This window comes from Carcharodon carcharias, chromosome 3 (assembly GCF_017639515.1).
Source record: "Carcharodon carcharias isolate sCarCar2 chromosome 3, sCarCar2.pri, whole genome shotgun sequence".
NCBI classification, from domain to species: Eukaryota; Metazoa; Chordata; class Chondrichthyes; order Lamniformes; family Lamnidae; genus Carcharodon; species Carcharodon carcharias.
This window is the reverse complement of record NC_054469.1, coordinates 5,476,732-5,489,761: the sequence shown is the minus strand read 5'-3', so window position 1 is coordinate 5,489,761 and position 13,030 is coordinate 5,476,732. Positions and strand designations below refer to the sequence as shown.

Sequence of the window (13,030 nt, the reverse complement as noted above, 5' to 3'; positions counted from 1 at the left end):
CACTCCCAGGACAGGTACAGCACGGGGTTAGGTACAGAGTAAAGCTACACTGTCCCCATCAAACACTCCCAGGACAGGTACAGCACGGGAATAGATACAGAGTAAAGCTCCCTCTACACTGTCCCCATCAAACATTCCCAGGACAGGTACAGCACGGGGTTAGATACAGAGTAAAGCACCGTCTACATTGTCCCCATCAAACACTCCCAGGACAGGTACAGCACGGGGTTAGATACAGAGTAAAGCTCCCTCTACACTGTCCCCATCAAACACTCCCAGGACAGGTACAGCACGGGGTTAGATACAGAGTAAATCTCCCTCTACACTGTCCCCATCAAACACTCCCAGGACAGGTACAGCACGGGGTTAGATACAGAGTAAAGCACCCTCTACACTGTCCCCATCAAACACTCCCAGGACAGGTACAGCACGGGGTTAGATACAGAGTAAAGCTCCCTCTACACTGTCCCCATCAAACACTCCCAGGACAGGTACAGTGTGGATTGGATAGATAATAAATCTTGTTAACTGTACTTTGCATCATCTAACCAGCGTGATCTTTGATATTTTCCATTTCCCATATCAGCCACTTTACAGCGTCTCAGTGAGATTACCAATTTGTTGCTGAATCTGAGACTATTTAAACTTCAACAGGCAAGAATGTGGACTGGACGTCATCTCAATCTCTAGTAGCAGGAGTCCCATCAGCGTGAGCACAGGTCGCAGTGTTGAAAGGTCCGCGCTGTCTGATGGTGCCTTCTGCTGCTTTCCAGAAAGTTCTGTTGAGCTGACAATGTGTTCGGGGAGTGGGCATCTGCTGCTGGAGAAGACCCGGTGCTGGCTCAGTGAATCAGTGCCTCGCTCCACACATTCTGGACAAGTCAGGAGGCAGGGCACAGGCACAGGAGGGAGGTGGTGGCTGTGCTGGTCTAAATGCAGGCTTCTGTTAGCTAAAGGAGCTGCCTTTGAAGCTTTGCTCGAACGTGGAGGTTTGGGTCAGGTTGGGGTGCAGAGTGTGCCTACCACACTGAACGCTCAGACACTGGGCTGGAGTGCTGGACACGTATCCCCCTGATCGTTGGGTCGTTTGAGTGTTTTTTTTTTTGCTTCTGGCAGTTGTGAGCTGCTGGTGTTGAGCAGGGGTGTGGGGACAGTGGGTTTCCAGACACAAAACCTTTGCCCCCCACCCCCGGCCCCAGACACAAACTATAAGAGGGGCCTCAGTATTTGAAGACGAGAACGGTGTGGGTCAGCGAGGGAGAGGGGCTCCCAAAACGTGAAGTTGAAATGCAGTTTCTCCAGGTCCCTCTCGGGACAGGTTGTCCGCCCTGGGTCCCCCCACCGCCGCCACCCCCCCGGTCATGGTGACAGGCCAGGATCTGGCAGCTTTGCTGCTTCACATCATTTTACAGCACCTCCTGTGTTTCTCACTCGGAGCCTCCTCCACCGGGGCTTTGAACTTGACCAGCGGGGGGTCCCCGCTGGCCGGAGTGAAGTAGACCGAGTTGTGTTGGGGCAGGGTAGGGGTCAGAGGTTGGGGCAGGCTGTCGGCTGCGTCGCTTGCCGAGTGCTCCTCGGGGGGCAGCTGCTTGTGGAGCTTGGCCGCTGCCCGCTGCCGCTTCAGGTCGGCCAGCGTGTGGTGAGATTTCTCCTTGCTCAGGTCGGAGGAATCCTCCTCTCTGGGGGACAGCTGGTAGGGCCAGTCCTGATCCGGCTTCCTGGCGTCCTGCTCCGGGGCCGAATCAGAAGGCAGCCAGCCGGAGGCTGCGACCGCTGAACCATTCCTCACGGTGGGCTCGCCGCTGGCCCAGCTCCCCTCACAGGGATCCGCCTCTCCCTCCACCACCCTGGCCGTAAGGGTCTGAAACAAAAAGCAATTGGACAGGGCTGACTTCACTGACAAACCCAGGAAAGGCTTTTGTTACTCAAGAGACATTTCAGAACATCATCTCCTCATTATTATCCCCTGCGGTTAACCCAGGCAATGGGGCACAAATCCCAGAGAACAACCTAATCAAACACCAAGGGCTTTGGGGTAGACCTGGGGGGAGGGAGGTTTGCTGAGAGTTGGGCCAGGCCAGTGGCCGACGTTGTTGAAAGAAAGATCGACCTCACGATCTCTGGGTGTCCCAAAGTGCTTTGCAGCCAATGAAGTAGTTTTGAAGTGTAAATCACTGTTGTAACGAAGGAAATGTGGCAGGCAATTTGCACACAGGAAGATCCCACAAACAACATGATCACAGAATCTTTACAGTGCGGGAGGCAGCCATTCGGCCCATCGAGTCTGCACTGGCTCTCAAAGTCCCACTCCCCTGCCTTATCCCCATAACCTTGCACATTCTCTCTTTTCAGGTAACAATCCAATTCCCTTTTGAATACCTCGATGGAACCTGCCTCCACCAGCCTTTCAGGAAGTTTGTTCCAGACTCCAACCAACCTCTGGGTGAAAAAAATGTTTCCTCACATCACTTCTACTTCTTTTGCCAATTATTATGAATCTGTGCCCCTTAGTTCTTGATGTTCTCTTGAGTGGGAACAGTTTCTCACCATTTACCCTGCCCATGCCCCTCAGGATCTTGAATACCTCCATCAAGTCTCCTCTGGGCCTTCTTTTCTCTAAGGAAAACAGTCCCAACCTTTCCAATCTATCCTCATAGCTACAGTTCTTCATCCCAGGAATCATTCTTGTGAATCTCCTCTGTACTCTCTCCCCAACGCCTTCACATCCTTCCCCAAGTATGGCGTCCAGAACTGGACACAGTACTCCAGATGTGGCCTAACTAGTGTCTGATACAAGTTTAACATGACCTCCTTACTCTTGTCCTCAATGCCCTTATTAATAAAACCGCGGGTACCACATGCTTTATTAACTGCTCACTCAAAATGCGCTGCCACCTTCAATGACCTATGTACATATACACCGAGGTCCCTCTGTTCCTGCACCTCCTTCAGAGTTTCTCCCTTTCATCAGAAACATTAACTCTGTTTCTCTCTCCACAGACGTGGCAAGACCTGCTGAGTTTTTCCAGCATTTTTATTCTTTACGAGAATGGCTCCAGGGTTGAGGGATTCAGTTATATGGATAGACTGGAGAAGCTGGGGTTGTTCTTCCTAGAGAAGGTTGAGGTGAGATTTGATAGAGGTGTTCAAAATTATGAGGGGTCTGGACAGAGCAGACAGGGAGAAATGGTTCCCATCGGTGGAAGGACCGAGAACGAGAGGGCACAACTTTAAGGTGAATGGCAAAAGAAGCAATGGAGACATGAGGAAAAGTGTTTTTTGTTTATATGCAATGAGTGGTTAGGACCTGGATTGTGCTGCCTGAGAGTTTGGTGGAGGCAGGGTCAATCGAGGCATTCAAAAGGGAACTGGGTCATTATCTGTAAAGGAAGAATTTGCAAGGTTACAGAGAGCAGGTGGTTAAGTGGGACTCGGTGAAGCAGTCTTGTTGACAGTACACAGATTGAAGAGATGCAGGGGGAATGTGAGGGAGAATTTTCTTTATGCAGGAAGTGGTAATGACCCGGACTTACTGTCCACGAGGACGATGGAAAGGGAGACGATAAATGATTTCAAAAGGAAGCTGGATGGGCACTCGAGGGAAATAAGCCTGCAGAGCTAGGGGGCAGGGTGACCGACCATCCTGCATCTTCCAGGGCTGCCCCGGGACCCGGGACCCGGCTCCCTCCCGGGACCCGGCTCCCTCCCTCCCTCCCTCCCGGGACCCGGGACCCGGCTCCCTCCCTCCCTCCCTCCCGGGACCCGGCTCCCTCCCTCCCTCCCTCCCGGGACCCGGCTCCCTCCCTCCCTCCCTCCCTCCCTCCCTCCCTCCCTCCCGGGACCCGGCTCCCTCCCTCCCTCCCTCCCGGGACCCGGGACCCGGCTCCCTCCCTCCCTCCCTCCCGGGACCCGGCTCCCTCCCTCCCTCCCTCCCGGGACCCGGGACCCGGCTCCCTCCCTCCCTCCCTCCCGGGACCCGGGACCCGGCTCCCTCCCTCCCTCCCTCCCGGGACCCGGCTCCCTCCCTCCCTCCCTCCCTCCCGGGACCCGGCTCCCTCCCTCCCTCCCTCCCTCCCGGGACCCGGCTCCCTCCCTCCCTCCCTCCCTCCCTCCCTCCCTCCCTCCCGGGACCCGGGACCCGGCTCCCTCCCTCCCTCCCTCCCGGGACCCGGCTCCCTCCCTCCCTCCCTCCCGGGACCCGGCTCCCTCCCTCCCTCCCTCCCTCCCGGGATGCGGCTCCCTCCCTCCCTCCCTCCCTCCCGGGATGCGGCTCCCTCCCTCCCTCCCGGGACCCGGCTCCCTCCCTCCCTCCCTCCCGGGATGTGGCTCCCTCCCTCCCGGGACCCGGCTCCCTCCCTCCCTCCCTCCCGGGATGCGGCTCCCTCCCTCCCTCCCGGGATGCGGCTCCCTCCCTCCCTCCCTCCCGGGATGCGGCTCCCTCCCTCCCTCCCTCCCGGGATGTGGCTCCCTCCCTCCCGGGACCCGGCTCCCTCCCTCCCTCCCTCCCGGGACCCGGCTCCCTCCCTCCCTCCCGGGATGCGGCTCCCTCCCTCCCGGGATGCGGCTCCCTCCCTCCCTCCCGGGATGCGGCTCTCTGTCCCATGTCACGTTCTGGATTTCTCTTGTGTCGGCATCGTTTGTGTCTGCCCATGTGTGCAGACCCCGGACCTCCCACTGTGTGCAGACCCCCGGACCTCCCACCGCGCGGACCCCCGGACCTCCCACTGTGTGCAGAACCCCGGACATCCCACCGCACGCGGACCCCCGGACCTCCCACCCCGCGCGGACCCCCGGACCTCCCACCCCGCGCGGACCCCCGGACCTCCCACCCCGCGCGGACCCCCGGACCTCCCACCCCGCGCGGACCCCCGGACCTCACACCGCGCGCGGACCCCCGGACCTCCCACCGCGCGCGGACCCCCGGACCTCCCACCCCGCGCGGACCCCCGGACCTCCCACCCCGCGCGGACCCCTGGACCTACACACAACCAACCAAGCAGAGGGAGACGGGTCACCGCTTTCCTCAAAGTTGTTTGGTTTGGGCAGGTAGCTGATTTGGGTTGGGTGGGGGTGGGGAGCGTGGTGGGGGCGGGGAGTGTGGGGGCGGGGAGTGTGGGGGCGGGGAGCGTGGTGGGGGAGGGGAGCGTGGGGGCGGGGAGCGTGGTGGGGGAGGGGAGCGTGGGGGCGGGGAGCGTGGTGGGGGCGGGGAGCGTGGGGGCGGGGAGCGTGGGGGGGGGGAGCGTGGTGGGGGCGGGGAGCGTGGTGGGGGCGGGGAGCGTGGTGGGGGCGGGGAGCGTGGGGGCGGGGAGCGTGGTGGGGGCGGGGAGCGTGGGGGCGGGGAGCGTGGTGGGGGCGGGGAGCGTGGGGGCGGGGAGCGTGGTGGGGGCGGGGAGCGTGGGGGGGGGTGGGGGCGGGGAGCGTGGGGGCGGGGAGCGTGGTGGGGGCGGGGAGCGTGGTGGGGGCGGGGAGCGTGGTGGGAGCGTGGGGGCGGGGGGGGTGGGGGCGGGGAGCGTGGTGGGGGGGGGGAGCGTGGTGGGGGCGGGGAGCGTGGTGGGGGCGGGGAGCGTGGGGGGGGCGGGGAGCGTGGTGGGGGTGGGGGCAGGGGGGGGTGGGGGCGGGGAGCGTGGTGGGGGCGGGGAGCGTGGTGGGGGCGGGGAGCGTGGTGGGGGCGGGGAGCGTGGGGGGGGGTGGGGGCGGGGAGCGTGGGGGGGGGGGTGGGGGCGGGGAGCGTGGTGGGGGCGGGGAGCGTGGGGGGGGGGGTGGGGGCGGGGAGCGTGGGGGGGGGGGTGGGGGCGGGGAGCGTGGTGGGGGCGGGGAGCGTGGTGGGGGCGGGGAGCGTGGGGGGGGGTGGGGGCGGGGAGCGTGGGGGCGGGGAGCGTGGGGGCGGGGAGCGTGGTGGGGGCGGGGAGCGTGGGGGGGGGTGGGAGCGGGGAGCGTGGTGGGAGCGTGGGGGCGGGGGGGGTGGGGTCGGGGAGCGTGGGGGCGGGGAGCGTGGGGGCGGGGAGCGTGGGGGCGGGGAGCGTGGTGGGGGCAGGGGGGGTGGGGGCGGGGAGCGTGGGGGGGGTGGGGGCAGGGGGGGTGGGGGGCGGGGAGCGTGGGGGCGGGGGAGTGCGGGGGGGGTGGGGGCGGGGAGCGTGGGGGCGGGGAGCGTGGTGGGGGCGGGGAGCGTGGTGGGGGCAGGGGGGGTGGGGGCGGGGAGCGTGGGGGGGGTGGGGGCAGGGGGGGTGGGGGCGGGGAGCGTGGGGGCGGGGGAGTGCGGGGGGGGGTGGGGGCGGGGAGCGTGGGGGCGGGGGAGTGCGGGGGGGGGGTGGGGGCGGGGAGCGTGGGGGCGGGGAGCGTGGGGGCGGGGAGCGTGGGGGCGGGGAGCGTGGGGGCGGGGAGCGTGGTGGGGGCGGGGAGCGTGGTGGGAGCGTGGGGGCGGGGGGGTGGGGGCGGGGAGCGTGGTGGGGGCGGGGAGCGTGGTGGGGGCGGGGAGCGTGGGGGCAGGGGGGCGGGGAGCGTGGTGGGGGCAGGGGGGGTGGGGGCGGGGAGCGTGGGGGCGGGGGGCGGGGAGCGTGGGGGCAGGGGGGGTGGGGGCGGGGAGTGTGGGGGTGGTGGCGGGCAGCGTGGGGGCAGGGGCAGGGGGGCTGGGTCCCAGGTGGCAGTGACAGTCTCACCCCCGATTTGGGTAGGGGGTGGTTCAAAAATCGGGACAGCTGGAATCCAAGCTTGAAACTGACTCCCCGACCCCCACCCGCACGGTCCTGTCACCACCATTCACCCCAACCCTCACCCCTAGGGTGAAGTGCCCCTTATTTATTTGCCCCCCACATTTGGTCTCCCTGCTGCGGGGATGGAGCAGCATCGATGGGAGACAGCATGGACTCGATGGGCCGAATACCGGAAAACGTAAGAGTTTTCAAAGCCAGTGGAAGGAGGAAGGGGGGCAGGATGAACGGAAGAGGAGCTCTGTGATCGGGTGGAGGGCAGGAGAGGTTAAATAACTATAGATTTCATGGTGCAACAGCTGAAGAAGGTGACAATGAAACGTAAAGAGACAAAGGCTGTGAATGGTTACAAAGGGACAAAGAAACAGACAAACTAACCCAGCAAAAGAGAAAAGAAACACACAGAACAAGACGGAAGCAGAGGCTGTGGTCTGAAGTTGTTGGAGCTCGTTGTTGAGTCAGGAAGCCGCAGAGGGTCGGATCAAGGACAAGGTGCCATTCTGTGAGCTGGCTCCGAGCTTCACTGGAACGGCGCAGCAGAGCGAGGACAGGAAGGTCAGACTGGGAGTGAGCAGCAGAGCGAGGACAGAAAGGTCAGACCGGGAGTGAGCAGCAGAGCGAGGACAGAAAGGTCAGACCGGGAGTGAGCAGCAGAGCGAGGACAGGAAGGTCAGACTGGGACTGAGCAGCAGAGCGAGGACAGGAAGGTCAGACTGGGAGTGAGCAGCAGAGCGAGGACAGGAAGGTCAGACCGGGACTGAGCAGCAGAGCGAGGACAGGAAGGTCAGACTGGGAGTGAGCAGCAGAGCGAGGACAGGAAGGTCAGACTGGGAGTGAGCAGCAGAGCGAGGACAGGAAGGTCAGACTGGGAGTGAGCAGCAGAGCGAGGACAGAAAGGTCAGACCGGGAGTGAGCAGCAGAGCGAGGACAGGAAGGTCAGACCGGGAGTGAACAGCAGAGCGAGGACAGGAAGGTCAGACCGGGAGTGAGCAGCAGAGCGAGGACAGGAAGGTCAGACTGGGAGTGAGCAGCAGAGCGAGGACAGGAAGGTCAGACTGGGAGTGAGCAGCAGAGCGAGGACAGAAAGGTCAGACTGGGAGTGAGCAGCAGAGCGAGGACAGGAAGGTCAGACTGGGAGTGAGCAGCAGAGCGAGGACAGGAAGGTCAGACTGGGAGTGAACAGCAGAGCGAGGACAGAAAGGTCAGACTGGGAGTGAGCAGCAGAGCGAGGACAGGAAGGTCAGACCGGGAGTGAGCAGCAGAGTGAGGACAGGAAGGTCAGACTGGGAGTGAACAGCAGAGCGAGGACAGAAAGGTCAGACTGGGAGTGAGCAGCAGAGCGAGGACAGGAAGGTCAGACCGGGACTGAGCAGCAGAGCGAGGACAGGAAGGTCAGACTGGGAGTGAGCAGCAGAGCGAGGACAGGAAGGTCAGACTGGGTGTGAGCAGCAGAGCGAGGACAGGAAGGTCAGACTGGGAGTGAGCAGCAGAGCGAGGACAGGAAGGTCAGACTGGGAGTGAGCAGCAGAGCGAGGACAGGAAGGTCAGACTGGGAGTGAGCAGCAGAGCGAGGACAGGAAGGTCAGACTGGGAGTGAGCAGCAGAGCGAGGACAGGAAGGTCAGACTGGGAGTGAGCAGCAGAGCGAGGACAGGAAGGTCAGACTGGGAGTGAGCAGCAGAGCGAGGACAGGAAGGTCAGACTGGGAGTGAACAGCAGAGCGAGGACAGAAAGGCCAGACTGGGAGTGAGCAGCAGAGCGAGGACAGGAAGGTCAGACTGGGAGTGAGCAGCAGAGCGAGGACAGGAAGGTCAGACCGGGACTGAGCAGCAGAGCGAGGACAGGAAGGTCAGACTGGGAGTGAGCAGCAGAGCGAGGACAGGAAGGTCAGACTGGGAGTGAGCAGCAGAGCGAGGACAGGAAGGTCAGACCGGGAGTGAGCAGCAGAGCGAGGACAGGAAGGTCAGACTGGGAGTGAACAGCAGAGCGAGGACAGAAAGGTCAGACTGGGAGTGAGCAGCAGAGCGAGGACAGGAAGGTCAGACTGGGAGTGAGCAGCAGAGCGAGGACAGGAAGGTCAGACTGGGAGTGAGCAGCAGAGCGAGGACAGGAAGGTCAGACTGGGAGTGAGCAGCAGAGTGAGGACAGGAAGGTCAGACTGGGAGTGAACAGCAGAGCGAGGACAGAAAGGTCAGACTGGGAGTGAGCAGCAGAGCGAGGACAGGAAGGTCAGACCGGGACTGAGCAGCAGAGCGAGGACAGGAAGGTCAGACTGGGAGTGAGCAGCAGAGCGAGGACAGGAAGGTCAGACTGGGAGTGAGCAGCAGAGCGAGGACAGGAAGGTCAGACTGGGAGTGAGCAGCAGAGCGAGGACAGGAAGGTCAGACTGGGAGTGAGCAGCAGAGCGAGGACAGGAAGGTCAGACTGGGAGTGAACAGCAGAGCGAGGACAGAAAGGCCAGACTGGGAGTGAGCAGCAGAGCGAGGACAGGAAGGTCAGACTGGGAGTGAGCAGCAGAGCGAGGACAGGAAGGTCAGACCGGGACTGAGCAGCAGAGCGAGGACAGGAAGGTCAGACTGGGAGTGAGCAGCAGAGCGAGGACAGGAAGGTCAGACTGGGAGTGAGCAGCAGAGCGAGGACAGAAAGGTCAGACTGGGAGTGAGCAGCAGAGCGAGGACAGGAAGGTCAGACTGGGAGTGAGCAGCAGAGCGAGGACAGAAAGGTCAGACTGGGAGTGAGCAGCAGAGCGAGGACAGAAAGGTCAGACTGGGAGTGAGCAGCAGAGCGAGGACAGGAAGGTCAGACTGGGAGTGAGCAGCAGAGCGAGGACAGGAAGGTCAGACTGGGAGTGAACAGCAGAGCGAGGACAGAAAGGTCAGACTGGGAGTGAGCAGCAGAGCGAGGACAGGAAGGTCAGACTGGGAGTGAACAGCAGAGCGAGGACAGAAAGGTCAGACTGGGAGTGAGCAGCAGAGCGAGGACAGGAAGGTCAGACTGGGAGTGAGCAGCAGAGCGAGGACAGGAAGGTCAGACCGGGAGTGAGCAGCAGAGTGAGGACAGGAAGGTCAGACTGGGAGTGAACAGCAGAGCGAGGACAGAAAGGTCAGACTGGGAGTGAGCAGCAGAGCGAGGACAGGAAGGTCAGACCGGGACTGAGCAGCAGAGCGAGGACAGGAAGGTCAGACTGGGAGTGAGCAGCAGAGCGAGGACAGGAAGGTCAGACTGGGAGTGAGCAGCAGAGCGAGGACAGAAAGGTCAGACTGGGAGTGAGCAGCAGAGCGAGGACAGGAAGGTCAGACTGGGAGTGAGCAGCAGAGCGAGGACAGGAAGGTCAGACTGGGAGTGAGCAGCAGAGCGAGGACAGGAAGGTCAGACTGGGAGTGAGCAGCAGAGCGAGGACAGGAAGGTCAGACTGGGAGTGAACAGCAGAGCGAGGACAGAAAGGTCAGACTGGGAGTGAGCAGCAGAGCGAGGACAGGAAGGTCAGACTGGGAGTGAACAGCAGAGCGAAGACAGAAAGGTCAGACTGGGAGTGAGCAGCAGAGCGAGGACAGGAAGGTCAGACCGGGAGTGAGCAGCAGAGTGAGGACAGGAAGGTCAGACTGGGAGTGAGCAGCAGAGCGAGGACAGGAAGGTCAGACTGGGAGTGAGCAGCAGAGCGAGGACAGAAAGGTCAGACTGGGAGTGAGCAGCAGAGCGAGGACAGGAAGGTCAGACTGGGAGTGAGCAGCAGAGCGAGGACAGGAAGGTCAGACTGGGAGTGAACAGCAGAGCGAGGACAGAAAGGTCAGACTGGGAGTGAGCAGCAGAGCGAGGACAGGAAGGTCAGACTGGGAGTGAACAGCAGAGCGAGGACAGAAAGGTCAGACTGGGAGTGAGCAGCAGAGCGAGGACAGGAAGGTCAGACCGGGAGTGAGCAGCAGAGTGAGGACAGGAAGGTCAGACTGGGAGTGAACAGCAGAGCGAGGACAGAAAGGTCAGACTGGGAGTGAGCAGCAGAGCGAGGACAGGAAGGTCAGACCGGGACTGAGCAGCAGAGCGAGGACAGGAAGGTCAGACTGGGAGTGAGCAGCAGAGCGAGGACAGGAAGGTCAGACTGGGAGTGAGCAGCAGAGCGAGGACAGAAAGGTCAGACTGGGAGTGAGCAGCAGAGCGAGGACAGGAAGGTCAGACTGGGAGTGAGCAGCAGAGCGAGGACAGAAAGGCCAGACTGGGAGCGAGCTTGATGAAGAGCAACGGGAAGCTCAGGGTCACATTTGCGGACTGAACGGAGGTGTTCCACAAAGCGGTCACCCCAGCCTGCGTTCGGTCTCCCCAACGTTGGGGAGAGGCATCACGACCTGCGAATATGGTATACCAAGTTGAAAGCAGGGTAAGTAAATCGCTGCTGCAATCGTGAGGAACGTTCGGGGCCTTGGGAGGAGGTGAAAGGGCCTCTTGCGCTTGCAGGGGAGCAAGGGGATGTACCCTGAGTATTGTGGATAATCTGGAATTCTGTACACATCAGAGCCTGCTCAACAATCAGCAGCTATTGTGACCTTTCCCTGTTCAATGCCACTGAAGGGCCAGGGGCTGGGTTTGGGGCAGGGGGGGAGGGGGGGGTGGTGTTGTCCTCTATGGGAATTCTGTCCTGAGCTTTCCACTGCTCCTGGTTAAGTGGGGTGGTGCTCTTACCAATTCATATTGCTTGAGTTCGGAGTCAGTCTGTGCATCCTCATCCTCTTCATCCTGTAGCTCAGGGTCACTCTCCTTGCTGCCCACCTGTTGCCAGGCAATGGCCTCCTCCTTGTGCTCCTTCCGGTACATATTGTTCCGCTCCGTCACACTAACCTTACGCACAACCTTTCTGTTAATGGAGAGAAAACTGCAGTAAAGCTGGAGAATATCGAGATGTGAGGCCAGGATGAATCGTTGCAGACAGCCCAGGTCTTTTTCAGAAGGCAGTATTCTGTACAGCCCCAGTGGGTGAATCTTGCCTGGGGTTGATGTTAAAGTAGCCCAACTGGAAAAGTGAGGGTTTGAGCCCAGTCTGTACCAGTTTGGCTGACTGCTGCCTGTAATAGGGTTTCGGTGACACCAATCAGCACTCCCCCATCGCCCGAGAGAGGCATGTGTGGGTCTGAGCCAGGAGCGGGGAGGGGGACAGGGGCCTGATCCAGTGCCGGGACATGTAGGAATTACAATTCTGAATGGAAACGTGGGTTTAAAGTGATCTTGTGATCTTTAAACTCCAGCAGTAGCAATGCAGACAGCACCGCCCTGCCCACCATTATAATCAACCTTAGCAGATTCCATCCTGTACAAACAGGAGCTAAGCTGCTTGCAACAAGAATGACTGATTGATGATCCCCGGACCGTCACTCCCCCCGCTCCCTGTACTGGATCCCCGGACCGTCACTCCCCCCGCTCCCTGTACTGGATCCCCGGACCGTCACTCCCCCCGCTCCCTGTACTGGATCCCCGGACCATCACTCCCCCCGCTCCCTGTACTGGATCCCCGGACCGTCACTCCCCCCGCTCCCTGTACTGGATCCCCGGACCGTCACTCCCCCCGCTCCCTGTACTGGATCCCCGGACCGTCACTCCCCCCGCTCCCTGTACTGGATCCCCGGACCGTCACTCCCCCCGCTCCCTGTACTGGATCCCCGGACCGTCACTCCCCCCGCTCCCTGTACTGGATCCCCGGACCGTCACTCCCCCCGCTCCCTGTACTGGATCCCCGGACCGTCACTCCCCCCGCTCCCTGTACTGGATCCCCGGACCGTCACTCCCCCCGCTCCCTGTACTGGATCCCCGGACCGTCACTCCCCCCGCTCCCTGTACCGGATCCCCGGACCGTCACTCCCCCCGCTCCCTGTACCGGATCCCCGGACCGTCACTCCCCCCGCTCCCTGTACCGGATCCCCGGACCGTCACTCCCCCCGCTCCCTGTACCGGATCCCCGGACCGTCACTCCCCCCGCTCCCTGTACTGGATCCCCGGACCATCACTCCCCCCGCTCCCTGTACCGGATCCCCGGACCGTCACTCCCCCCGCTCCCTGTACTGGATCCCCGGACCGTCACTCCCCCCGCTCCCTGTACTGGATCCCCGGACCGTCACTCCCCCCGCTCCCTGTACTGGATCCCCGGACCGTCACTCCCCCCGCTCCCTGTACTGGATCCCCGGACCGTCACTCCCCCCGCTCCCTGTACTGGATCCCCGGACCGTCACTCCCCCCGCTCCCTGTACTGGATCCCCGGACCGTCACTCCCCCCGCTCCCTGTACTGGATCCCCGGACCGTCACTCCCCCCGCTCCCTGTACTGGATCCCCGGACCGTCACT

The 13,030-nt window shown here is 62.2% G+C and overlaps 1 protein-coding gene across 6 annotated transcripts in view; it reads right to left on the bottom strand.

Moving 5' to 3' along the window:
* Positions 1-1,075: 1,075 nt before the first annotated feature.
* ppp1r16a (protein phosphatase 1, regulatory subunit 16A) overlaps positions 1,076-13,030 on the bottom strand; it is a 145,033-nt gene continuing 133,078 nt past the window's right edge. For all 6 annotated transcript variants that reach the window (XM_041184870.1, XM_041184874.1, XM_041184871.1 and 3 more), the window contains 2 exons: positions 11,381-11,552; positions 1,076-1,861 (listed from right to left, as the gene is read on the bottom strand). In XM_041184870.1, the coding sequence (XP_041040804.1) occupies positions 1,397-1,861; positions 11,381-11,552 (637 nt within the window). In that variant the 3' untranslated portion in view covers positions 1,076-1,396. The remainder of the gene's footprint in view (positions 1,862-11,380; positions 11,553-13,030) is intronic.